Source organism: Drosophila pseudoobscura, chromosome 2 (assembly GCF_009870125.1).
Source record: "Drosophila pseudoobscura strain MV-25-SWS-2005 chromosome 2, UCI_Dpse_MV25, whole genome shotgun sequence".
NCBI classification, from domain to species: domain Eukaryota; kingdom Metazoa; phylum Arthropoda; class Insecta; order Diptera; family Drosophilidae; genus Drosophila; species Drosophila pseudoobscura.
In genome coordinates this window covers 27,583,121-27,608,686 of record NC_046679.1, presented here as the reverse complement: position 1 = coordinate 27,608,686, position 25,566 = coordinate 27,583,121, and the positions used below count along the sequence as shown (strand labels likewise).

The window sequence follows — 25,566 nt, the reverse complement described above, 5'->3', positions numbered from 1 at the left end:
AAATCTACAAAATATGTATGAAAAGCAAAGTCTCTTCCCCCCCCCCCCCCCCCCCCCTCCCCCGCCCGTGTATGAGTGTGGGTGGATTTGGATGTGTATTTGTTTGCCTCGGTGTTTTTGTTGTTGCAAGTGTGCGTCTGACATTCCTCATCCAGCTACCGCCTCCACCCGCCTGCCTCTGCCTCGGCCTCTGCCACTCTGCTCGTAAAACAATGTTGCATGGCACTTTTGATATTTTTCCATATTTCGGGACATACGACATACGAGGGGGATACTCTTTTTTGGCTAGGGGTACATCCTAAAGGATATCGAGGACGGTAATCGAAAGGGAAGATACATATATCCTGTGAGGTTATCGATTAATTAAGGAATGACATTATGGTCCTTGTGGCACATTATCCGAGATGATAATCAATAAAAAACTTGAAATTTGATCACCATTACTTATCGATAAGTTTTGGATAACCGATAAAAGTCTTTTTGATAAATTATAACCTATAAATATGTATCTGACAGAAGATACCATAATTCTGTTGAAATTGTATATATATTACCTATCGATAAGTTATCGATACAAATTCGATAGCCGATAAATGTATATTTCAACCTATAAAAATGTATCTGACAGTGGATGATATAATTCTGATGATATTATATCTATATCACTAATCAATATAAATTCGATAACCGATCAATATTTAGTTGATTAATAATAGCCTATAAATATGTACCTGGCATTGGATGCTCAAATTAATTTGAAATTATAAATATATATTACCTATCGATAATTTATCGATAGATGTTCGATAAATAATAAATATTTAGTTGATAAATTATAACCTATAGATATGTAGCTGGTAATGGATACTATAATTCTGTTGAAACTATATCTATGTTACTTATCGATATCGAAATACGAAAAACGATATATGTATATCGAAAAAGTTGTTCCCCGATAACTAATTTTTTCTAGATAGGTACCTTTAAATTCTGTCGAAATTGCATCTCTTTTACGAATCGATAGTCTGCCAAACGATAGCTTTTTGATAATCGATAACAATATCTAAAAACTGATAGCTCCATGATAACCGAGAAAATCTATAGAAATCCCGTCAATACATTTTTTATAATCTATAAAAAATATGAAAAATCAGCGATAAGCGATAACTGTCTGATGACCAGTAATCCGATAACCGATATCAATTTCTGCGATATCTAACCTATAACTGATAAATTTTCTAAGAAACCCATAATTATATAATTCTAGAGCAATCTTTTTCTTGGATTTTTCTAAAATTCGATTGTAGGCATTTTCTGTTCCGTCGATCTCTATCGAAAACAGACCTTCTTTGACACAATTTATGGTGTGAGTGTTTTGATCCCCTAAGCTGCGAAACAATATCCCCCACCAATGGGTCTTTCTACCCAGACATTTCTAATAATATCTCAAAGACCACTTAAGCCCGTTCCCCGCTGCCGCCCCCGCTCTTCCCAGTCGCCGAACCCAGTGCCGATTCCCTGCCTTTGTTTCTGTTGATATTTCCTTTTTTATGCAAATTTAAATATTCCAATATTGACACAGAAAATTGCGCTTTTAAAGCGAGAAAGGCGTTTATTTTTAAACCAGCCCAGAAAAAAACCCTCCTCTGAAATATGTATTTTTGTTTTATCAAAAACCCTCCCGCACCCCCCACCCACACCCCGTCCGTTGAAGGCCTTTGCAGATGCCTTTGGAAAGCCCACAGTCCGGGGCATATAAAATATGCATCAAAAATTTGTCACATCCCTGGGAAAAAGCGGTCGTGGCGAGAGAGTTCACCTTTTCAATGGCCACTTGACCCTCGCCAAGTGTGTGTCCTGCAGGCCGGCACACAGGACACGGACCCAGGACAGACGGACATCTAGTAAAGCAAATGGATTCGAGGCATTGAATTTAAATTGCGCATTAAATGTGTGTGTCCTTTGTGTGTGTGTGTGTGTGTGTGGGAGGACATTTTCCAAGAAATTGATAAGTCAAAGTTCATAATTGGCCGTATACTGGACCTTCCGTGGCGGAATTAGGCAAAAGGCAAAACCATTTTGTGGCTCGTACGTTCTCGTTGAGAGGTGGAAAAATGTGTGGTGTGCAAATTGAAATGGAATGAAAATGCCTGGAAAACAAAAAACAAATATATGTAATACTGAGGCACGGGTCGTCTCATTGCATGCACTTGAAGCATTTCCTCCTTAAGATACGTTTATTTCCTTTCTATTTTTTGCCCCGGCCCGTGGCTGTGTTTGTGCACTTAGCGTGTCACAGTCTAATTACAGGGCGTTACTGACTGCTATTTTGCATGCTACGAGTGCATTAGATCCCCCAGATCCCCAGTTGTAGACACACACAAAACTCAGAGACCCGGGTCCCCCTCCCCAAAGGGAGGCTCCTGACTCCTGGCTCCTGCCTTCTGCATGCATAATAATCTTGGCTTTTAAGTGCAAACAAAATTGCATTTTGATAGTTTGGCGGGCAATCAAACGAAGGTGAACACACACACACACACACACACACACGCGCACAGACCATTTTATGGTCGATAAAAGGCATTATAAATATAGGATTGCCAACTGGTTTAATGGGTTCTACATATCAACGTATGATTTACGGCTCTTTAAATTGTGCTGAAAATTGCTGTCAATCACTCAAGACATACAAAGAAGGAAGTATCTTTATGATTGAGGCACTAATTCTTAAACAAATACTTGATAACGGCAATGCTCTGCCTCTGCCATGCATGTTTAATCACGTCTGATGCAATACAAACAAAAATACAAACAAACAAACATGTCATAATTCATTCCCCCTTGAATAAACCAACAAATATCCTACTTGATGACGCATTTTGCTGCCCTGCAAGCCTGTGCACGTCTGAAAAGGCAAAGCAGCGACGGCAGCAAAGCAAGCGATGAAAAATTGTTTTTGCAAATAACATTGGCTGCTGCGGCCGCGGCTGATCTGCTGATCGTTTCTGCTGATAAGCAGGGCGACCACAGGCGAATTTGCTGTGTTCGGCTGTGGATGGTCGTGTTCGTAACAGAATTATGGTTCGGTTTTGTCGGTCGGAATGGAAGTGGTTCTCTCTTCGTGCGAACGTGTTCGAACGTGTTGCCTTGCGCTTGCAGTTCTCATAGCTTACTCTCTGAAAATGTTTTTGCTATGATCGTTCGTAACAAGCAAAAACAACAGCATTTACTTTTGTTGTATTGCTCTCTCGTTCTTTCTACAGAGGCTGATGGTCGCTTGTTGTTCTGCCAGTAGGGGGAGAATGAAGGAATAGGAACAAAAACTGAGACTCGTTGCTCTCTGAAAAGCAATAACATTTACAGCTCTCGTACTCGCCTGTCGATCTGCTTGAAAGGGGCTGGCTCTGTGTTCCGTTCATTAATAGAGTTTTCACTTCCATTTAATCAGCCTGCCATTTGTCACACCTTTCTCAAGAGTTGTCTATTTTTTCCCAGAAAATGCTATCGCCATTCCTAAAAGCCACAAAGCTTACTTTTCCAAGAAACTCCATGTCTAATCGATTGGATAATCAAAATCAACTGTCAAAAGCCTTCAAGATTTCGGTAGGCTCATGTCCTTAAATTGCTTACAAACACAGATACGCACAGAGACACGGATACAAAGATACTTGGGATACTTTGCGAGAGGAAACCCCGCCAAACATTGTCATTTATTACCTTCAGAGTACACTTGACTGCCTAACTGCCAAAACGAGCGTATATAATATTTCATTATAAATTACACACGACTTGCGTCAATTTGTTTTCTCTTTCGGCAATGGCCAACACAACACAACACAACACAAAAGTGAAGAAACACACAGATACACACACAGATATACACAGATATCTACTTTTGGCAGACACTAATACACAACATATGACGGCTTTAGCAGAAAAAAACGACGGAAGTGGCCATAATTTACTAACGAAGCCGTAAGATGAGAGAGAGAGAGAGAGAGAGAGGGGGAGTGACAGTGAGAGCAGCAGAGGAATGCCGACAGGCAGTAAAAGTAAATTTATCAATCAAGAAAAACCAAGAAAAAGCAAGAAAAACCAGCAGCACACAAAAAAATACTTCGAATAGTTGTTGGCAGCAATAGACATAAATTTGCTACAAGACGCAGAAGACCCAGCGGACCCAGTGGACCCCGACGACCCCGAAGAACTATACTTGATGGCCATTAATATTTTGACAATTTTCGATGATATCTAGGCGGATATTGATGATGTCCTAGAGGATGAATGAACGGCATCTCCTGCTCTTATTTGTTTATAACGCATACGTCATACGTTTAGTTATTGATGAGGCTCCACCTCCTCCTCCTCCTCCTCCTGCCATGTGCAGGTCATCAATTATATCCTCCCTGCCCCCTGCTCCTGCCCCTGCCCCTCCTTCGACTGTCGGTCGTTAAAATGCAGCATAAAAATGGTGCCACATTATGCATACGCCCTGGTGTACGCTCTCTCTCTCTCTCTCTCTGGGGACTTTGTAAGATACATTTATGTGACGCCCTGTAGCTGCCACAAAAATGTAACTGGAATTGCAATTATTTGTGTGTGTGTGTCTGTGGCAGCCATAAATTGCAGCTGCTCCCCGGAAAAAATGCGAAAAACTATTAAGGTCTTCGATTTGGGACTTTTTTCCCACTTCTTTTTGCAATTTTCTTAAGCATTTCCACGCCTGAACGCTGACATAATGTTGTTAAACGATAATACGAAATGGAAAATGCGGAAAAGCGGTGGAAAAAGCCACTGCTGCGGACTGGCAGGACCCAAGGAGGTAGCCAGCAGCTACAGTCAGTGGCAAAGCCACACAAAATCTCCCACGACAAATTGCATATTTCAATTTGCAACAACATTCGGGGGGTGGGGGGCTGACAGGGCGGGGGGCAGGGGGCCGCAGACCAGAACCACCATTCCCGCTTCCTTCTGTGTCCTTTTTTTAGGACTCTCCAGGTGTCTGCCGCAAATATTGGTTTCGTTAAAATGCACACACACGCCACGTGGCCACGTGGCCCTGCCACTGACTTCGGGTTAAGCCTCGGGTTAAGCTGATGCATGGATTTAAGCGGTGGAATGCATTAAGATTAAGTGGCACCCCCGCCTCCCCCCACGGAGGAGCAGTGCTCCATTTGGTGTGTCTGTGGCGATTTATTGTGGGGGTTCTGAGGTGGAGTCACGCCTTTAACTGCCAGTTACTTTGGTTAACAGGTATTTCCGCCTTGGCAATCCTTTGTTTCCATCTTTGGCCGACACTTTTCAAGAAAAGCTGCCAAAGGCTACCAATTTAGGCACCTTTTCATAGAGAAAGCGGGATGAGCGACTGTTGAGTGTGTGTCTCCTCAGGCATCATAATATTTTACATTTTTATGAAGTGCCAGATGCCTGCCAAAATTGCAATAAAAATCGTATTTTGTGGGTTATAAAAAGTTCAAAAACAGAAAAAGAAAACGAAACGAAAGGAAAAATCAAGCAAAGTTACTTGAAAACATTTTCCATTTGCATTTCCACTCGCCTTTCTTCGTTGCTTTCCACTTTCTATGGTTTTTAATGTTTCTTTTAATGATTTATCGGCCTTTAAATGTGGCATGAGGCATTGGGGCACACACAAGTGACGCATCGTAAAGTTCTGCTGCTGGCTGCTCGCTGCCTGCTACTGATGCTCTTTATGCCCTTTAAAAAAGGGTATGAGGGCTTTTTGAAGAGGTTTGGCAATGGAATAAATAAAATAAATATAAAATATCTCTTGATCAGCCCCAGGAATATGGTCTATATAGCCATGAACATCACTATTTTTCTATGGTTTATGGTGAAGAACCCTTCAATATCTGATGATATATTATATATTATATATTCATATTCTGAAAGAATTTATTCCTAAATATTTAATATTTTTAAAATAATTTTCATCTATTTTTAACAATATATAATCAAAAATGTCCTAACAAATTTTTAAATATTTTTTAAATATTTAAATCATATTAATTTCATCTTATTTCAAAAAACTGCTTAAATTCTGTTTGCTATTGTAAATTAAATAATTTCTATAAGAAAAAATATGGTTTCCCAGGCAAAAATTTACAAGTAAAACTTTTGTATTTCCTCAAGAAAAATCAACAGAAATTTTAAATACAGAAAAATGAGTCGATTTTCTATAAGTAAATTATCGTATCCCCAAAAGACATATCTTTAAAAGGTAAATCGAAGGTAAAAGAGGAACTTTTTCTTATGCAAAAACCATCCAAACTTTCACAAAATAGTTTCAGATATTAGTTCCATATAACTTTTAAGAATTAAACCACAGAAAGAGAACAAAAGTCCTGCTCATTCCATCATCCATCTATCTATCTACTTATTTATCCATCCATCTGTCCATCTTTCCATCCATCCATCTTTCACCTGGAATGATGCATCTGCAAGGGTATCTCCAAGCTTCGTTCTTGCCCCAACTTTTTGTTGTTGTGGCGCCTAATTTAATGCAACAATTTTTTCTTCACACTTCGCCTGGCGTGGCGCTGGCGATGCCTTTTATTCCCTTTTGACTTTTCCGCCTCGTTGTTGTGGGGAGAGGGGGGTAGAGGGGGGATTTTCCATTTTCATTTGGCATTTTTCCCGCATTCACTTTGTGGGCTTATCAGTCAGGAAGCAAGCAAGCAAGCAGCCCATATACGCATGTGTGTGACTGTACAATGAATGTAAATTGAGTTTTTTGCCAAAGGGCGGGAGGATGGTCGTGGGCGTGGTCGGAGGCCAAGTACTTTGTAATTTATGGCCTGCAATGTGCGTAAAGGAGTCCCCGTGATAACTTCATACTCTTTCCCCTCCCCCCCTCCCCCCTCCCCCCTTCCACTCTTCTCTCCTTCGTTCATATTTCTTTTATAAGCTTTTATGTACCGAAGAGAGAGTGAGAGTGTAAGCGAGTGGATGGAGTGGATGGAGTGGATGGCCGGGTACTTATTTATGAGTCTTTACCGGCATTTTCCATGACGAAAATCATAATTTTCATCGCGCCCTGGCTCTGGCATTTCCATCTAATATACTCCCCAAGTACGTGCCATACCTTAACCTTATCGGAGCCGACACCAGATTAACCTGGCGATTAGATGGCTCATTTAGCGGGGAATTACTGTAACATTTCCACACTTGAATGTGGCCAAAAGTTGAAGTTTTGGGGAAAAGTTCTACGACTTTTGAACGACTTTCTGGCACTCCTTCATTCAGGCCTACTCCTTCAGGCAAATGCACAATCATTCATTCATTCATTCCTTAGAAAAATACTAGAAGAAAAATCAATTGGAATAAAAATAAAACTACAGACCGCAAAAAAGTTTAATTGCTATTTCAATTGACTTTTCGGTAGAGAATTTTCCGAGTAAAACTATTTTCCTGTTCAACCAGAAATTCCCATTTGGAACCCCACCCACTCCAGCCCCATTTATGGTCTTGTCTGATGAATAATTCAATTGCCGCAAAAAGTTGAAGCCCCCGAAAGATGTTTCCACTGTTAATCTTTGAGCGGCACTTAAGCCCCGTGACCTCTGACCCCAGAGCCACCGAGAAGCTAAAAATATAGTAAAGCCAAAAAAGTGGCCGCCAAATGCCAAAAGTTGGACCAAAAAAAAATAACAAAAAACCTTTCAAAAAAATATAAAAAAAGAAAGAAAAGGATGGGAAAAAATGAATGGAAAAATAAAGAATAAAATATATAAAAAATGAGAAAAATTAACGAAAAAATAAATAAAAGAAGAGAAAAAATATATAAAAAAGAAGAAAAAATATATAAGAAAAAGAGAAAAAATGTAAAAAGGGACAAAAAATAAAAGACAAATTTTAGAACTTGGGCAAAACTAATAATAGAAAAAAAGAAACTGAAAATACATTTTCCTGCACAAAAATCTTGCTCAAAAAAAAACTATATGAAATAAACGTCAAAACAGTTTGGATTCAAGAGCGAAAAACAGTTCAATTCATGACTAAAAAAAAAGTTTCAATTCAGGAGAAATCAATATTTCCGTAGTTTGCGATTTTCTGATGCATTAAAAGCATACGAAAAATTTACTACCAAGTGCTGAAAAATGATGGCCATAAAAAAGGATGATGGAAGGCTACGTGACTGTGAAAACTGTGTCACCTGCAAAACTCCACCGAAAACTGCAGCAAAAACCAAAAACTCTTCTGTTCTCAGCAAAAAGCGCACTGAACCTTAAATTGAAGACACACAGAAAAAAAAATAAGGAGAGCAAAGAGCAACTCTGCAATTTATTAAATCGATAAAAATCCAAATAGAAACAACAAAATAAATTGAAGGAGAAGGCAAGGGGCAAAGGGCAGAGGCAGAGGCAGACACGGAGAATAGTATATGTTGGACAAACACTTTAAATTGTGTGAAAAAAACCTGTGGCAGCCAAAAGGGAAAAACACAGACAGTGGAGACTCGATAGGTGATAAAAAATGTACAAAAAAAAATAGAGCAGAAAAAGGCAAGAACTTAATAAAGAGATGGTAAGGATAGAAGAGAAAGCAATAATAAAAAATCATTAAATAATAATAAAAAAAAAATTATTTATAAAAATAAATAAGATTAAAAAAATGATCAACAAAATAAAAATACGACAAAATAAAATGATAATAATAATTTATAATTAATAATATATGATACAAATAAATGATAAACAATATAAAAATAATATGAAATAAGAAATAATATAATAATAAAAATAATATAAAATAAAATAAAAATATTGCATAACAAAAAATATAATTAATAATATTCATACAAAAAAAAAAAAAAGATAATAAAAAAAAAAAATAAATAATACATAAAAATAATTTATAAAAAATAATAAAAATAGATAAAATGCGGTGATGCGCTCTCTTCTCTGCAAGCCCAGACCTTACTGCTAAGACACACTGGGATAGAGAGACAGAGTGATCGGCAGAAGGGGATGCGAGGGGTTTAATTGTTTTCTTCCTCAGTTAAAAGGTTCCCAAAAATTATATTCAAATTAAAAACCAAAAAATAAATGCAAATTACATAAAAATTAATAAATTTTAAATAAATAATGCAAATTATTTAATAGAAAATATAGCAAAAATCCTTCCATAGCCCTCCTTTGGGTGGTCTATTCCATCAACAAATAGTATTCCTTGGAGAAGGATTATCCACAGATCCGCAAAATACATTTCCCACCTCTAAAGTGTTTTCCCCCTTTAATGAGCCTTCACTGTACTGTTAGGCAACTGCAACAAAATCTCTACTGTAACAAAAGGCGACACTAAACTTGAAGCTCGCACGAAATGAAATTTTCTTGCTGCCATAAAACGAAATGAACTACATTTTTCTCTGTGTTCTGAGAGCGTGCGGCAAGGTGCAAGGGGCAGGGGCAGGGGCAGGGACAGGGGCATCTTTCAGCATCGAACACAACTAGCAATTGTTTGGGCTAGGGAGGGGGGAGGGAGGAGCAGCAGGAAAATGAGTTGGAGGATATTGATTTCACCTACTTTTTTCGGGTTGCCTGAAGGCCTTTTCTTTCGGTTTTTCCTTCTATTTTTCTTAGATTTTCCTTCTATTTGAGGAGATTTCTTTCTATTTTAGTGTGTTTTCGAGTGTGTTTCGTGTGGTGTGTTGTGGAAGAGGCCACAAAACAAGCAAAACTAAACTTGGAAAATGAATTTCAATGGCAGACAAATTTTATGATCAAACAACGAAAGTAAAGAAAAGAAAACCCAAGAGATTTGCGTTTGTTTGCGGGAAAGTTGCACATATTATTTTTTTGAAAAAAGAGAGACCTACTTTTGAGAGATTTTCAATGGAAAATATACCAAGCAATATTACCAAGCCCAAAAAATAATTTGAAATTGATTTTCCTTTAAAATCAAAGATATTTCCATTCAAAATTCTAGGAAAATTTTTAAAGAATGTACGAAAATCATGGAAAAACTCTTCCATACTTTAAGCAATTTTGCGCAATCATTTCGGGAATGTTTCGGGAACTCTCTTTGGAGATTCCTTTCCCTTTTACTTTCTCTTACTGTCTCCCCTTTGTTGACATCTTTCACAGGGGGGAGGCAGGGGGGTGTACTCCTGTCAATCACATTAGTTCCATTTAGTCACTCGTTGCCGCCCAAAAATTCAGCCAAATGGGGGCATGCCACATGCCACAGTCCCGCTCCGAAAATATGATTAAATTTATGCCAGTCAAAATACACCAGAAAACTGTCGACACAAAACTTTCCACTGCCTGCCACACAGTGTGTGGCAAATGGCATCTTCCTGCCACCGCCAATTTAGGGGCGCAGGGATTAGGGTTTCCCCAAAGCAGCGCATTGGATCCTTGTAAATTAAAACATGTTTCAACTTATTAACAAGATGCCACACCACCTCCCACACCCCACCCCTGCGTGCCACAAAAGTCATCGCTCTGCCACGAAATGTCATATGTACAAAATATATTTACATTTTCGCAACACAAAATTATGCCAGAGGAAACTTTCTTTCCGGGGGAAAAACTAGCGACATTTGTACGGGGGGGAGGGGCGGGATTTGTCCCCCTTCCTCGCTGGTTTGACTTTCTTCTGTACTCCTTCTTCTTTGGGGGGGGCGGGGCAGTCATAAAAGTTTAATTCCTCCCCTCCTTGGGGGCACATGCAACATGCAGACGCACACAGAAATGTCGCCCATTTTATGCTGAAATGACAACAAAAGTTTTTACTTGCAGAAAAGTTTTAAATGCTGTTTGCATGTTGCTTGGAAACATGCCTCCGCCGTCCCTGCCCCTGCCCCTGCCCCTCACTTTGCGGAAACCTTTTTTTGTTGTCCAATTTTTGTGGCAAACCAAAGGCATTTATAGGCTGCAGTTAGTAAAGTTTTCCCGCCCCGAATTAATACAGAAATTGGCCCGAAATTGTTGGCCATTTTGTGGCGTGGTAATTTGTTAAAATACTTGGCCAAATTCTTGGGCTACAAAATGTTTTCTATTTCCCCAGAATATTTCCCTAGAATATTCTCCCCTTTACCAGCCGTTGAATTAGCTCCTGAAAGTGTGAAGATTTTTATATAGATATTGACATTGATACTCCCATTCTCGCCTGCCCCTCCACTGCAGCCATCCTCCGTTCATTGTGTCTGCCACACGAGTCTCTTTGTTCGCGCTATTTATAAAAGTCAGTGACACAGTAACTTGGTTTCCTGGTGCGTCGTTTGGTGGCACTTCTTCAGCCACATCCTAACCCTGCCACCCCACCCAAACCCACCACCCCCGCACCCAATCCCCCCACCCTTACAACTCTTTTTCCGCTTTGATAAGCAAGTTCTTTTGTTCCAGCCCAGAAGAAAGGAGCGGAGAGAACTTTCCATGTGCTTGCTTTTGTTATACTTCTAGTGGAAAGAGGGGTGTGGGGCGGGTGGGAGCAAAGTCTGATGTCAGATACAAGCCATGCACTCGCTCAGATACATGACGATATGTACATATCTCTAACAAAGATGCAGCCACCGCCCTGCAAGCCCCCTCTGTCGCTATCCTCCTTGGATGGATTTCTGTTTGCAGTTTTCGTGTGTTCTTTGGGAATTCGGTTTCGAGTTTTTGCTTTAAAGTGAGATTTTAATTTATAAGGAAACGTTGTGGATAGTCTTTGTCTTTATTCTCCAAGAAATAGATTCCCTGTTACGCTGTGCTTTCCCTCTAAATTCTGTTTAAAAACCTCAAACTTCAAACATAGAAGAAAACGTAAAATTTCGAGGAAAATTATTTCTGATACAAGAAAAAGTACTAGAATAAATAACAGAAAAATACTAGAAAAAAATACCAGAAAAATACCTGACATTATACCAGAAAATACCAGAGATTATACCAGAAAAATACTAGAAAAAATACCAAAAAGAGTACCAGAAAAATTACCAAAAATAATATCAGAAAAATAATAGACTGCTATTGATACCCGAAAATTTTGAACAAAATTAACAGAAAAATACTCCAAAGTTACTGAACTCGAAAAATACCAGAAAATACTAGAGGCCTGAAAATTACTAAAACCATACTAAAATACAGATTGTAGAAATATACCACAAAATACTAGAAAAACTATAAAAATACTAACCGGATAAAAAAAAAAAATCCATTATAAAATCTGCAAAATAATATTTAATCTATTTTAAATTCATGGAGAGACACTCTGCAAATATGTTCCCTTCTCAATGCCCTCTTTATCCCTTATACATCCCATATATCACTCTTCATTCCATTAAATCCTCCGCCAAAAACTTTCTCCACACACTCCACACACGTCAGCAGGAAAGAAAGGTCTCCAAATCCAATCCAATGATTGTTTTCTCCCACTCTCTCTGGAAAGAGAAGCCTCTGCCTTAAGCTGGAAAACGTGTCCATTCAGATTAGGAAAGAACCACTAGATCTGAAGGGCCTGGTGCTGCTCCATCGATGACTTTGGCTTTTCTTTTCGTCACACGAGGAGGAAAAAAGAGTTGTTTACGAATATAATTTGCCTATTTTCAGAGGCTTAGACGCTCATTTGTCTTGCGTTTTTGTCGACCTGGCTGATGGCTGATTTAGGGCCTTGTTTACCTTGGCAAGAATTTTCCTTGGAGAATATAGAGAAACAGCAGATCCAGTTGATTAATGGACAAGGCTTAAGGGCTTTACACGGTGGCTTTGGGTTCGGGTTGTGGGTTTTTCTCTTCTTCGTCGTGTAAATCTTTTCGTACAATTATTTAGCCTTGAAATATTACACGGGAATGCCATCCGACGGAGGGAAGGAGAATCAATTTTTTATTTTCTGCATTGATCTGTCAATTAACATATTTTCCTTCTGCTTTGCCTTGCAGTTGGTTCAAGGGATTCCACGGGCAGTGGCAGCTCCTCCTCTGGCGGCAGTTCCGGCTCCTCCTCCTCATCGTCGTCGTCTTCCTCCTCGTCGTCGGGCAGTGGAAATCCCACAAAATATCCTGTGCTGGTGTTTGTCCATGGCGAATCATATGAATGGAACAGCGGCAATCCGTACGATGGCTCCGTTCTGGCAAGCTATGGACAAATATTGGTGGTAACCATAAATTATCGCCTCGGAGTGCTGGGTAAGTGCTCTGCACACTCAAATCCTAATGCTAATTGATATGCTGAGTGCATGACCAGAGAACGACAGTCGACAACGAATGAACGACGAACGACAGCAGAGTGGTGGGGCGTGGAGTGGCGGTGGTCGGTGCAATGAGGCAAACGTGCCGCCAACCAATCGACTGTGCAGAGCAGCGGCTTTTAAGCCAGTCCTAGTGCCAGTGCCAGTGCCAGGATGCCAGCAGCACTCTTGCAACATCAACTGCACTTCCGTTGAACAACAGCAGAAGCAGCCAACGACTACGAAAGCAGCAGCAACAATGGCAGCAGCAATGAGGCGTACATTTATTCCATAATCTAACTAATTTAGTTACACTCAGGCATACAAAAATCTACACAGGATACAGTGGTTCCAGGCTGCGGCAACAAGGAAAGCAATGCATTCAAATTGTCAAAGATGAACATGAACATGAAATCTTGGAACCTTTGGGAAATTATACATTCATGTTATGAGGAGAGAGAATAGGAAAAAATACTAGAAAAATACCATAAAAATACCATAAAACACCAGTAAAATACCATATAAAACACTATAAAATACTAGATTTTACTTCTCCGAGGAAAACTGAAAAATACTACAAAAAATTCCAGAAAATACCAGGAGAGAATAGGAAAAAATGCTAGGAAAAATACCAGTTAAATACCATATTAAATACAAAATATACTAAAACCAGAAAATATCAGAAAATACTGAACAAAAATTTCAGAAAATACCAAGAAAACATCGGAAAAAGCTAGAAAATAACAAAATACTAAATAAATACTAAAAACACCAGAAAATATCAGAAAATACTAGAAAAATGCAGAACACAATAGAAAATACCGCATAGGACTATATAAAGACCAGAAAATTCTAGAAAATACCAGAAAATTCTAGAAAAATACCAGAGAACCCTAGATAATGTTCAAAATAATATTACAGGAATCATAGAGATCTATGATCTATGTTTAGGGCTCCTTTTCATGCTCGTATGTGTCCCCACGAAAATACCAAATATCTTGGAAAATTTGCTCTCCAACAAATCACCTTTTCGCCACTGTGTGACCCCGAAACACTGTGCAAATTCAAAAGCACAGGCAAAATTAGTGGCGACCTCATTTGGGCGCTCCATCCACTCGTTTGCTGCTGCCGCTGCTGCCACCGCTGTAGCTGTTGGTGTTGCAGAGGAAACGGAAGTGCTGACATCATGATTTGCACGCGTGACTTTGCAGTGAAAAAGTGTCGCCTGTCGCCTGCCGCCTGCCGCCTACCGCCTACCGCCTGCCATTGCGTTTCGACATTTTAAATAGGCAACGGACGACATAACCGACTGACTGCACGACTGCTCAGAATCGATTAAATGTGCATTAAACGAGCAACCGAATCATCGATTATGTGACGAAAAAACTATGAATGCACGTATTCCTTTTTGCAGGATTCCTGAATGCCAACACGGACCGATACTCGAAGCTGCCGGCCAATTATGGCCTGATGGACATCATTGCCGCACTGCATTGGCTCAAGGAGAACATTGCTGCCTTTGGCGGGGATCCGAACAGCATAACCCTCGCCGGACACGGCACTGGGGCGGCGTGCGTCCACTTTCTCATTTCATCAATGGCCGTGCCAGAGGGTAAGTAGTGTTCCCCCTACCCACTCTCTCTCTGACAAGACATTTCGCTTGAAATCCCTGCCATTCTCGTGTCACTCGCCAGGCCTGCTCTTCAATCGGGCCATCCTGATGTCCGGCTCGGGGCTGGCACCCTGGTCGCTGGTCAGCAATCCGGCGAAATATGCCGCCGTCGTGGCCCACCACGTGAACTGCGCCTCGGACCTGCCGCACGCCCATCTGATGAAGTGCCTGCGAGAGAAGACGCTCGAGCAACTGCTGAGCGTCCCCATACGTCCGCCCGAGTTCGGTTTCGCCTTTGGGCCGAGCATCGACGGAGTGGTCATCGATGGCGGAGATTATGTGCCACCGGCGCCGGGCTCGGCGGCAGCTCAAGCCCAGGCGCAGGCCTCCACGGCCGCCGGGAATGGCCTCGGCGGGGAGGCGGGTATTGCCGCTGCCGGAGGCTGGGGCACGCCCGGACAACTGGAGAATATCGGTGAGATATTAATATCACAGATGCCCTTTTTTTTGCATATATATTTCCCTTGCATAATTAAAATAAATTATAATTCCGTCCCTCGTATATTTTTTCCTTCTTTTAATGCTTTCTCTGCTGCCACTTTACACACATGGCACGGACTGTTTTTAATTAATGCAGTATTAATGAGAAAAACTGCCATTAACAAGTTGTCAAGGTAAGTTGTCGGCCAAAGGTAAAGCCAACGCCGAAGCCGAAGCCAAGGCACGGCTCTGGACCAGGCGGGAATTTAATTATTTTTACCTCAACACTTTGCACACACACACGTCCATCATAAACATCCCATTTTGAGTACAGTAGTAGCTCGATAGAGTGAAAATTTGATAGAGAGAAGGTTCGACTCGAGAGTGGCAACAGATGAAAGAATTAATGGGTTTAATTCAGGAATCAATCAAATATAGAGCCGGAGTGGTAACGCAGCTATAGATAATGGAATTATCTAACCATTTACCAAAAATAGTTAAGATCGTATGATTATTACAGACAGAATGAGGAAAACCATTTAAAACGTTTTTGTCGAGCCACAAGTCTTTTTTGACATAGATTTTACATTACATGTACATAGATTTTACATTCTACAGGCGACTATTCCCCTTTTTACATGTAAAATTACTGAACATTCATGATACATTACATACACACGTGTTAAATACATTTGACATGTATATTACACGTAATTAAGACACCGACGTGCCTGGAGTGAGGTTCTTTCTTAGAAATTCTTCAAAATTAACGCGAAATTCGCTCTCAAAGGAGTGCTATGTCTTCCTGGCTTAAAGATATATCCATCAATCCACCTCTTCTCCGTGTCCGTCCACTCTGTCGTGTAGCCACTGCTGTAGCTGAAACCCGAGCCCTCACTATGCCACATAATTAATTTAAAGTTTCGTTGCGACTTTCGTTCTTTTCGGCAGTGTTGTTGGGGCTGCCTGCCCTTTATCTGGCGTTCAAGAGTGTCGTTAGTTTAGCCACCGATAAGGGCTAAACATGCACTCTCCTCCTGCCTCCTGCCCCCTGCCTTCTACCTGGACTGCAAGTGTAATTAATTAATGCACATTAGGCACGCAAAGACCTGGCCGGCCCCCTCGGGCGGCCATTGTGTGTGGGCTGCGGTGCCACTTGATTTATGCACTTTGTGTGTGTGTTGGAGGCCATTTTACAAAATGTTAATATATATATTATTAACAGCTAATTAGAGCAGCGATTCACATAATTGATGTGCGGTGCGCTTTGATTGTCGAGACCTAAAACTGGGTTACTGAAATTCAATTCGTGTTGAGACTTAACAGAAAATTCAATCGAATGAATAGTTCATGATGGAACTCTTTGAACCCTTTGAGCCCCAGATATCCCAGGGATACAGTGGCGGGCATTCTTCGTTTAACTAGGAATTTATTTGTATCTGCATCCTGGACTTATCTGGGATTCTGGTTTTTGGTTCCTGCTTCTGCAGGGTGTCCCATCAATGCCCAAGAGGCTATTAGTCAGTGCGGCAAAGGACTGCTCCGAAAACCGAGTATAAATATTTCGTTTGTGTGCAGTTTAAAAGCATTTCCCTACCCACACACAGAAGAGCACTACAGAGCCCTACCTCTGCAGGAATTCCATTAAACAGATGGCACACACAAAGAGCAAACACAAAATTTACCAAATATTCTTTGGATATCTCTGCTGCATCGCCCAAGCAAATAAGCCACGAAAATGTAGGAGGGAAAATATACATTTAAAATGAGGAAAATGCACTCGAATGACCATAGAGAAGCTTCTCCTAGAAAGAGAGAACGATGCAGTGGGAGGCAGCTGCTCCAAGTGTGCGGTTTCAGGAGCCAGGGAGGGGGGGTTCAAGGGTCAAGGAGTCTAACAAATGACTGCCAGAGAAACTGGTTGCCAGAGAAATGGTTCAGGGAAGAGACATTATTGTGGCTGCAGCGATAAAGGGAACTAAATGTTAAAAAAGAAAAAAATATATATAAAAAATAATAAAATTATAATTACAACATTCTTATTAATTCTTATTAATACCTAAAAAAAAAAAAAAGGAAACGACGAAAAAAGTATTAAATATAAATATAACACAATTAAAAAAAAATTAAATAAATAATAATAATACAAGAAGTAAAAATATATTTTATACAAAAAATCCAACAAATAAAAATGCAAAATGAACAAACAAAAAATTATTAAAACAATTTAAAAATAAATAAAAAAAAAGTAGTAATAAATAAATAAATTTAAAAATAAAATAATACATAAATAAATTTTTTAAAAATAATAAATAAATAAATTTAAAAATAATAAATAAATTAATAAATTTAAAATAATAAATAAATTGTAAATTTGTATTAATTTTATTTTTATTCTTATTTGTTTTTTTTTTTGTTTTTTTTTATATGTATATTTTCTCAAACAAAAAGAGAAATAATCAAAATAAAATTGAAACACAAAAACAAATTTAAAAAGACACCTTTTTTAGATATAACAAATATCAATAAATGAAAAGTAAATCTCTAAAAATAAATAAAGCGATAAAGCCCTCTCGAACTGCCGGCTATCAGAAAGGGTTAACAAACAGGCAGGACACACCTTCGCCCCTCACGCACTTTCGCGCCCATACTTATCCCTCCTGCTGGTGAATATTCCTCATCTTTATTCACGCTTTTAACCCTCCCACACAGATACGACCTGATGGCCGGGGTGACACGTGCCGAGGCCTTTTTCAGCTTCAATTCGGGCGATGTGCAATACGGCATCGAGGCGGATCGAAGGTCGAGAATTTTAAAGGCCTACGTGAGGAACACGTACACGTTTCATTTGAACGAGATATTCGCAACGATTGTCAACGAGTACACGGATTGGGAGAGGCCCGTCCAGCATCCAATTAATATCCGGTGAGTAATTGCGTTTGTATGTGTCCCCCATGCGGCATGCCCCACCCCCTTGCAACACCCGAAAAAAGAGGTAGGAAAGACGGACTGGATGCCGAATAAATATTTCCCTCTTAATTAAATGCGCAATGGCATGTCCTGGAGAACGATGGAGCAATGGAGCGGCGGAGCGTGTGAGGTTTTCAATTAAAGCGGCTTTGAATGAATCTTTATTTCAATCTTATGCAACCCCCCACCCCCCTACCGACTGCCAATCTTCATAAATAATGCTGCAGTTTTTCAGATTTTCCTACATTCTGTTGCACACGAGGCACAAAAGTGTTATGGAAAATTCCTTACATTTCCAATCAATATTTATGCTTTCGATTTGATTTTGCAATTTTGTGTTTCTGTGTTTGCATAATTTATGCGGAATTACATTTCAATATCAATTGATTTCCCAAAGATTTTCTTTTTGGGCTACGGAAATGTGTGCAGACGTGCGTTAAGTTGCAACGTTTCATGCTTCATCAGAGACCCGTGGCAAGGCGCTCCTCCTGGGGAGTCCACAATTATTGAAGCCACATTTAGTACACATTTTCCAGCGGAAAAATTAAAGCCCTGTCACAGTCGCAGGAAAATGTATGTGCATTTTTCCGAGCGGGCGAAATATCCGGCAAATGGTTTTTATTCAAATTTGTTGCGCTTTTCTGCGATCCCACCAAAAAAAAAAAAGGAAAGAGAGATAGAAATGCAGCAAATCAGTCTCGAAATAGGCTTAGTCCTTCGCCGAGGACTGCTGCCGCTCTCCTCCTCCGGGGGTAAACAGGTATTCAAAGTGGCAGCCCTTAAAAGTGGCTTGTTAGATGCACACTTGAGCATAAAACTCTCGATGGCAGAGTGGCATCTGGCGAGGTAATGCGGGAAAATAGCCGGAAAATTGCATCGGTCCTGGGGAGGTGGTTGGGAAAATTGTTATTTGATTTTAATGCCCCTCTTTTTTTGTTGTTGTTGTTGCAGCGACGAAACACTGGAGGCTTTGAGCGATGCCCAGGTCGTGGCACCGGCAGCACAAACTGTGGATTTGCATTCGGCGGATCATCGAAACTCGTATCTATATGTTTTCGACTATCAGACGCGCTTCGGGGACTATCCGCAGGTGAGTTTTGGGCAGCCTAGTCCATCAAGGGTCAGGGCAAGTGGCTACTAAATTGAGTCTCCCTCCCTCCCACCCTTCCCCCTCTGTTGCAGCGTCAGGGCTGCATCCATGGCGAGGACCTGCCATATATCTTTGGGGCACCGCTCGTTGGCGGTTTCAATCATTTCACGCGCAACTACACGAAAACCGAAATCAGTCTATCGGAGGTGGTCATGTTTTACTGGGCCAACTTTGTCCGCACAGGGTGAGTAAATGGCACAGGCCCACGCGGTGGCAGTGGCAGGCAGTCCCTCATCGGAAACTGAATTTCCAATCTCCCTCTACCTCTCTCCCTCCCTCGCGTTGCAGCAATCCAAATGAACAAATGGAATCGGAGCACAGCAGTCGACAGGAGAGGAGTCGCTACAAGACCATCGAGTGGACGGCGTACGAGAGTGTGCACAAGAAATACCTCAATTTTGGTTAGTATTTGGAATTATTTGGAATTTTTAGAAAATTTATAATTTATCGATAAATTTATCGATACGAATTTTCACAAAATTATGGATAACAAGGTCAATAGCAATTAGTTTATTACTTTTAATAACTATTTCGATAAATATTTTAATAGCTTTTTTAATCATTATTCCGATAGATACATCGATAACAGCTTCAATAATTATTTCGATATATTTCCATAGTTCCCTCTACAGATCATCGATTATCAAGAATCGTTCGATAGATACTTCGATAAAAATTTGTTAACCTATTTCGATAACACAATCGATAACTGTCTCGATAACTCTTATCTTCACAATTTCGATACATCCATGGAAAGAATAACAAGTTCGATAACAATATCGACAAATATTTCGATAACACGTTGTTTATATCGTTCGATAACAATATCGATAAATTCGATTTATAGATTCTCGATTACCAAGAATCGTTCGATAGATAATTCGATAAAAATCGCTTAACCAATTTCGATAACACACTCGTCAGATATTTTGATAACAGTTTAGATAACACTTCTGTTCACAATGTCGATAAATACTTCGAAATAAACCATAACAATTTCAATAACAATATCGATAAATACTCCGATAACACGCTGTTTAGCTCTGTTGGTAACAAATTCGATAAACATATCGATACAAATTTCCATAACATGTTGTTTATCTCGTTCGATAACCATTTAGATAACAGTTTTGAAAGAAATATCGATAAATGCATCGATAACATGTTGTTTGGCTCATTCGATAACAATATCGATTAATATTTCGATAACACTTTGTTCACTCTTTCGATTACCATCTACATATAATCCTCTCGATAAATATTACGATAAACAGTTCGATTACCACTTCGATACCTATCGATTCGTCCTCAAAATAAATCCTACTAAGCTGAACCCCACTTTCGTGATTTTTTCCTCCATTTCCAGACACGAAACCAAAGCTCAAAAACCATTATCGGGCACATCGTCTATCGTTTTGGCTGAATCTGATACCGGATCTGCACAAGCCGGGCGGCGACAATGTCCCGGCAGCCCATCATCAGCTGCACGACGAGGACGATGAGGACAACAATATCCCCAACGATGCCTCTGTGAAACCCCTGAATCCCCCCTACACCTCGAGGGCTGCCAATGCGGCGGCAATGGGAAACTTTACGATATTCACGAATCAAGTGTTCTCCCTGCTGAATCTCAGTTCTCCCTCGTCCTCCCTGCAGCGGAACGGCACTCGCTACGGCGGCAATAAGATCTATCCCGACGACATGATGGACCCGGACCATGCGGCCGGCGGAGCGGCCAGTGCCTCGCAGGACAACGATGGCTTTGCGGCGTATTCCACGGCGCTGAGTGTCACCATTGCCATCGGCTGCTCCCTGCTGATCCTCAATGTCCTGATCTTTGCGGGCGTCTACTACCAGCGCGATAAGACGCGTCTGAGCGAGCCCCGGCCGCAGACAAAGCTGAAGCGCCAGGAGAATGGCCAGATCCCGAACAGCATCTGCGGGGACCTCGAAACCCTGACAATCCATGCAAAGAGCGACCCCGGGACGATCCTATCCCATCATCATGCCATGCAACACCACCAGCTGCCGCCTCCGGAATTCGCCGACATTCCGCATCGTGCCCCGCCTCCGCCGAAGCACATGAAAACGATGCAGGACTCAGGGGGCGGTGGCGGTGGTGTCCCACCAACGCATGCCCTGCAAGTGCTGGGCAATCAGTGCGGGACTCTGACCAAAAAGAGTTGCATGAAGCAGACCCAGGCGCAGGCCCAGCAGCATTCCCCCTCGCAGCAGCATCAGTCGCATCAGCAGCAGCAGCAACAACAGCAGCAACAACAGCAACAGCACGTGGTAACACATCAGCAACATTTGCAGAATCATCATAATCAAAGCATGACCACCGTTCTAACCACAGCCGGTGGACTGGTGGTGCCCACCCCGCCCACAGTGCCAGTGATTGTGGCAGCCACCACGCAGCACCACCAGCAGCAGCAGCAGCAACAGCAACAGCAGCAACATCCACTGATGGATGAGCTCCGTGTGTGACATTAATTGACCGTGCGTTTTAAATGTGATCTCTAAGCGCACAGTCCCTCCTATACGCCCCCCTCCCCCCCTACCATCTCCCATCTCCCTCCTTCCTTTCCATTTCCCCTACAAATTTCAGCTGTCGGTGAGTGTCCCCCTGGGTGAATGGTTAGATCTAATTGCCTCTCTCTCTCTCTCTCTCTATAGCGCCGTAAGTGTGTGAATGCCGATGTGTCCTGATGTATCAGGATTTGAAATCCAAAGCTAATACTCGCTGACCAAGCCATAACTTTGTTGCTAGTTGATTTTACATATATAGATCGTATATACATATATATATATACATTGTATATTGTACATAGTTATATCTAAAGCTTAGAGATTGTTGTTAGGAATCATTATCGCCCAAGGAAAAGCGCCCACAACTTGGAAAAACATTCATTCTTTGCCATAAATCATAGGGATTTATTTTTAGGTCAGGGCTTTCTTGATTTCTTTGTGTTTAAAGCGGTTAACCTATAAGAAATTCGATTCGATAGGAACTTGACAACTGGTCCCTGGCGATAATTTAACTATCGAGCAGTTTCTATTCGAATTTAGACCATTATTATGTGTATTATTTTGACCATTTTCGATTATTATTTCGACCTCTATCGACCTATCTTTCGACCTATATTTCGACCACTTTCGACCTATATTTCGACCTTTATTTGGACCTATATCAACCACTTTCGATTACAATTTAGACCATTATTATGAGTATTATTTTGACCATTTTCGATTATTATTTCGACCACTTTCGACCTATATTTTGACCTTTATTTCGACCACTTTCGACAACAATTCCGACAACTTTCAACCATTTTAAAGGGAAATTCCCACTAATTTTATACCATTATTTCTGAAAATTGTCGACTATTTTAATGGTATATTTCGACCACTTTTGAGCCACTTTCTACAACTATTTCAACAACTTAAATTTTACCACATATTATATTTATTTATACCAGGTTTTTGGCCAATATTTCTACTACTTTCGACCAAAATTCTTATCATTTTCGATCATTAATTCGACCGATATTTGTAATACTACTATTACACCACTTTCGACCTATATTTCGAACTTTTTCGACCTTCATTTCGACCTATATTTCTACCTTTATTTCGACCACTTTCGACAACAATTTCGACAACTTTCAACCATTTGAATGGTATATTTCGACCACTTTTGAGCCACTTTCTAGAACTACATATATGAAGAACACAAATATGACCACATTTCACATTTATTTCGACCAGTTTTTCGTCAAATATTTCTGCTAAAAATTCTATTAAAATTCGACCAATATTTTTCGCCACTTTCGACCTTTATTTTGGACACTTTCAACATTTTTCAAAGATTTTTTCGGCCATTTTCTATTATTATTTAGACAATTTTGGCAGACCATTTTAAACCACTATTTCGACCAGAATTTCAACGTAATTCGACCTGAATTTGAACAAAATTCATAATAAATTTGACTTTTATTTCACTAGATTTTCGACCATTTTCCTATTATTTTACGACCACAATTTCACACTAACTCTTTCCACTATTATTTCTACAATTATTTATACCAATTTCCAAGACTTATTCGATTAGTTTTCCAATAACTGTTTCACAGCTTTCCTTTTATAGCCCTGAAACGAGCTGTCTGTCTTTTCAAACCCGATTAGGACCAATAAAAAACACTCACAAATTCCAAGTTATGGAGCGAAATCTACCCCCTGCCCCCACTCCGTTCTGTTACTAGATTAAAGTCGAATATTATTCAGTAGAAAACCTAGGAAAAAAATAAAAACCAAAAAAAAAAGTAAAGAACAGAAACATAAATGTTATTCTTCCAAAGACTGAATTATAAATTGTGTACGCGTACGAGTACGATTATTGTGTGTAAATAATAGAAGAAAAAATAGAAGAAAAAAACTATAGGCAGTGGCAGAAATATGTATAATCTACTACACAAGAAATTTAGCAGAGAAAATACAATTTCCAGAGGAAAACACACACAGAAACAGAAACAGAACAGAACAGAACAGGAAATCAAATCATGTATAGGAGGCCTCCTGGCCGTGGCTCTGAATGGAAAAACTAAACTTTTGGCCAGAGAGAGGAGGAGGAAAACAAAAGGAAATTTAAACTGTTAGAATTAAGCATGCAGGCTACTTTGTTATGTAACTAAATAAATATTTATATAGCCATTAAAATTAAATACGAAACGATATAAACTCGTACAAGCGTCGCCCTCTCTCCCTCTCTCCCTCTCTCTCTCTCAGTCTGTCTTTTTCTAGGAAGTTCTGTGTGGAAATGTAGTTAAAAATTCCATTAGAAATAAGCAGTCGGAAAAATACATAATTTTCAGACCCCCCCCCCCCCTCCCCCCGCCCCTGCTGTTCTGTTATTCATAATTTCAACAATTGCCCCGAAAATTGTAATTAAAATGGAAATTATATTTAAAACAAAAAAAAGAGCAAAACGAGAGAGAGATCATTAAAGTGAAAACGGTGCGAAAATTGCAAACAATTTCATGAAAAACCACTTGTAAAATATATATAAAAACGCATTCAGAGGCAAATAAAACCGAATCCAGGAATGAAAATGGAAAAACCAATTGAAAATATAAAAAAACATGCATCTATAAATATATATATATCCACAATTGTAATGATGTAAACCTCTAGCATAAATAGCGAAATAAACAACAACAAAAAAGAAAACCATATAAAATAATATGTAATAATAATACATATACGAGTATTTATATAGAGTGCTGCATAACGATATAATTAAAACTGGGAAAAATTCATGAAAATTTATGGCATTGGAAAAGTGTGCGTAACGGGATTCTCTAGTGTTTAAAGCCAGTGAAAGTTCCCCAAACTAAAATGAAACAGAAATAGTGAAAAATCAGTAACAAAAAAACAAAACTAAAAATTAAATCAGACGCGGAGAGTGGCAGACATTTAAGAAGAAAAATGAAATTTAAGTAAATAATAAAGTTGCAAAAAATTATAAAAATTATAGAAAAAACCGAGTTAGGTGTTTTCTTGGGTGGAATTTTGAGGGGAGGTCGGAGGTTCATTTCGGAATCATTATTCTTAATACAGCAGCACTCTTCGGTCGGGCTTAGGAGGTTTTTGGGACATATACAACCATTATTTACAATCTAATCATTTATAAACAGACCAAGATCACGTTTTTATACGTATTAGTCGTCATGCAACAGCGCCCATCGGTTGTTTTGCGTTCTTTTCTTTGCTGAGAAAGATTTGGTACTTTCTGTGGCTTTTTTGAGATACTATGCATATTTATACCTAATTTCAGTAAATATTTCCGCATATTTATTCCTAGTTTCACTAAATATTTCCGCATATTTATACCCAATTTCTGTAAATGTTTCCGCATATTTATACCTAATTTCAATATATATTTCCACATATTTATACCCAATTTCTGTAAATATTTCCGAATTTTTATACCTAATTTCTGTAAATATTTCCGCATATTTATACCCAATTTATGTAAATATTTCCGATTTTTATACCTAATTTCTGTATATATTTCTTTATATTTATACCTAATTTCAATATATATTTCCGTATATTTATAACCAAATTCGGTATATTTTTTCCGCATATTTATACCTAATTTTAGTATTTTTATAGCTACATTTTAGTG

General features: G+C 39.6%; 1 protein-coding gene across 1 annotated transcript in view; it reads left to right on the top strand.

Annotated features, from left to right (window-relative positions):
- Positions 1-22,417, top strand: part of Nlg3 (Neuroligin 3) — a 90,087-nt gene extending 67,670 nt beyond the window's left edge. The window contains exons 5-13 of the mRNA XM_033385921.1: positions 12,881-13,126; positions 14,582-14,779; positions 14,862-15,254; positions 15,417-15,453; positions 17,972-18,184; positions 19,181-19,319; positions 19,412-19,563; positions 19,668-19,780; positions 20,746-22,417. Of these exons, the coding sequence (XP_033241812.1) occupies positions 12,881-13,126; positions 14,582-14,779; positions 14,862-15,254; positions 15,417-15,453; positions 17,972-18,184; positions 19,181-19,319; positions 19,412-19,563; positions 19,668-19,780; positions 20,746-21,866 (2,612 nt within the window). The 3' untranslated portion in view covers positions 21,867-22,417. The remainder of the gene's footprint in view (positions 1-12,880; positions 13,127-14,581; positions 14,780-14,861; positions 15,255-15,416; positions 15,454-17,971; positions 18,185-19,180; positions 19,320-19,411; positions 19,564-19,667; positions 19,781-20,745) is intronic.
- Positions 22,418-25,566: the final 3,149 nt, after the last annotated feature.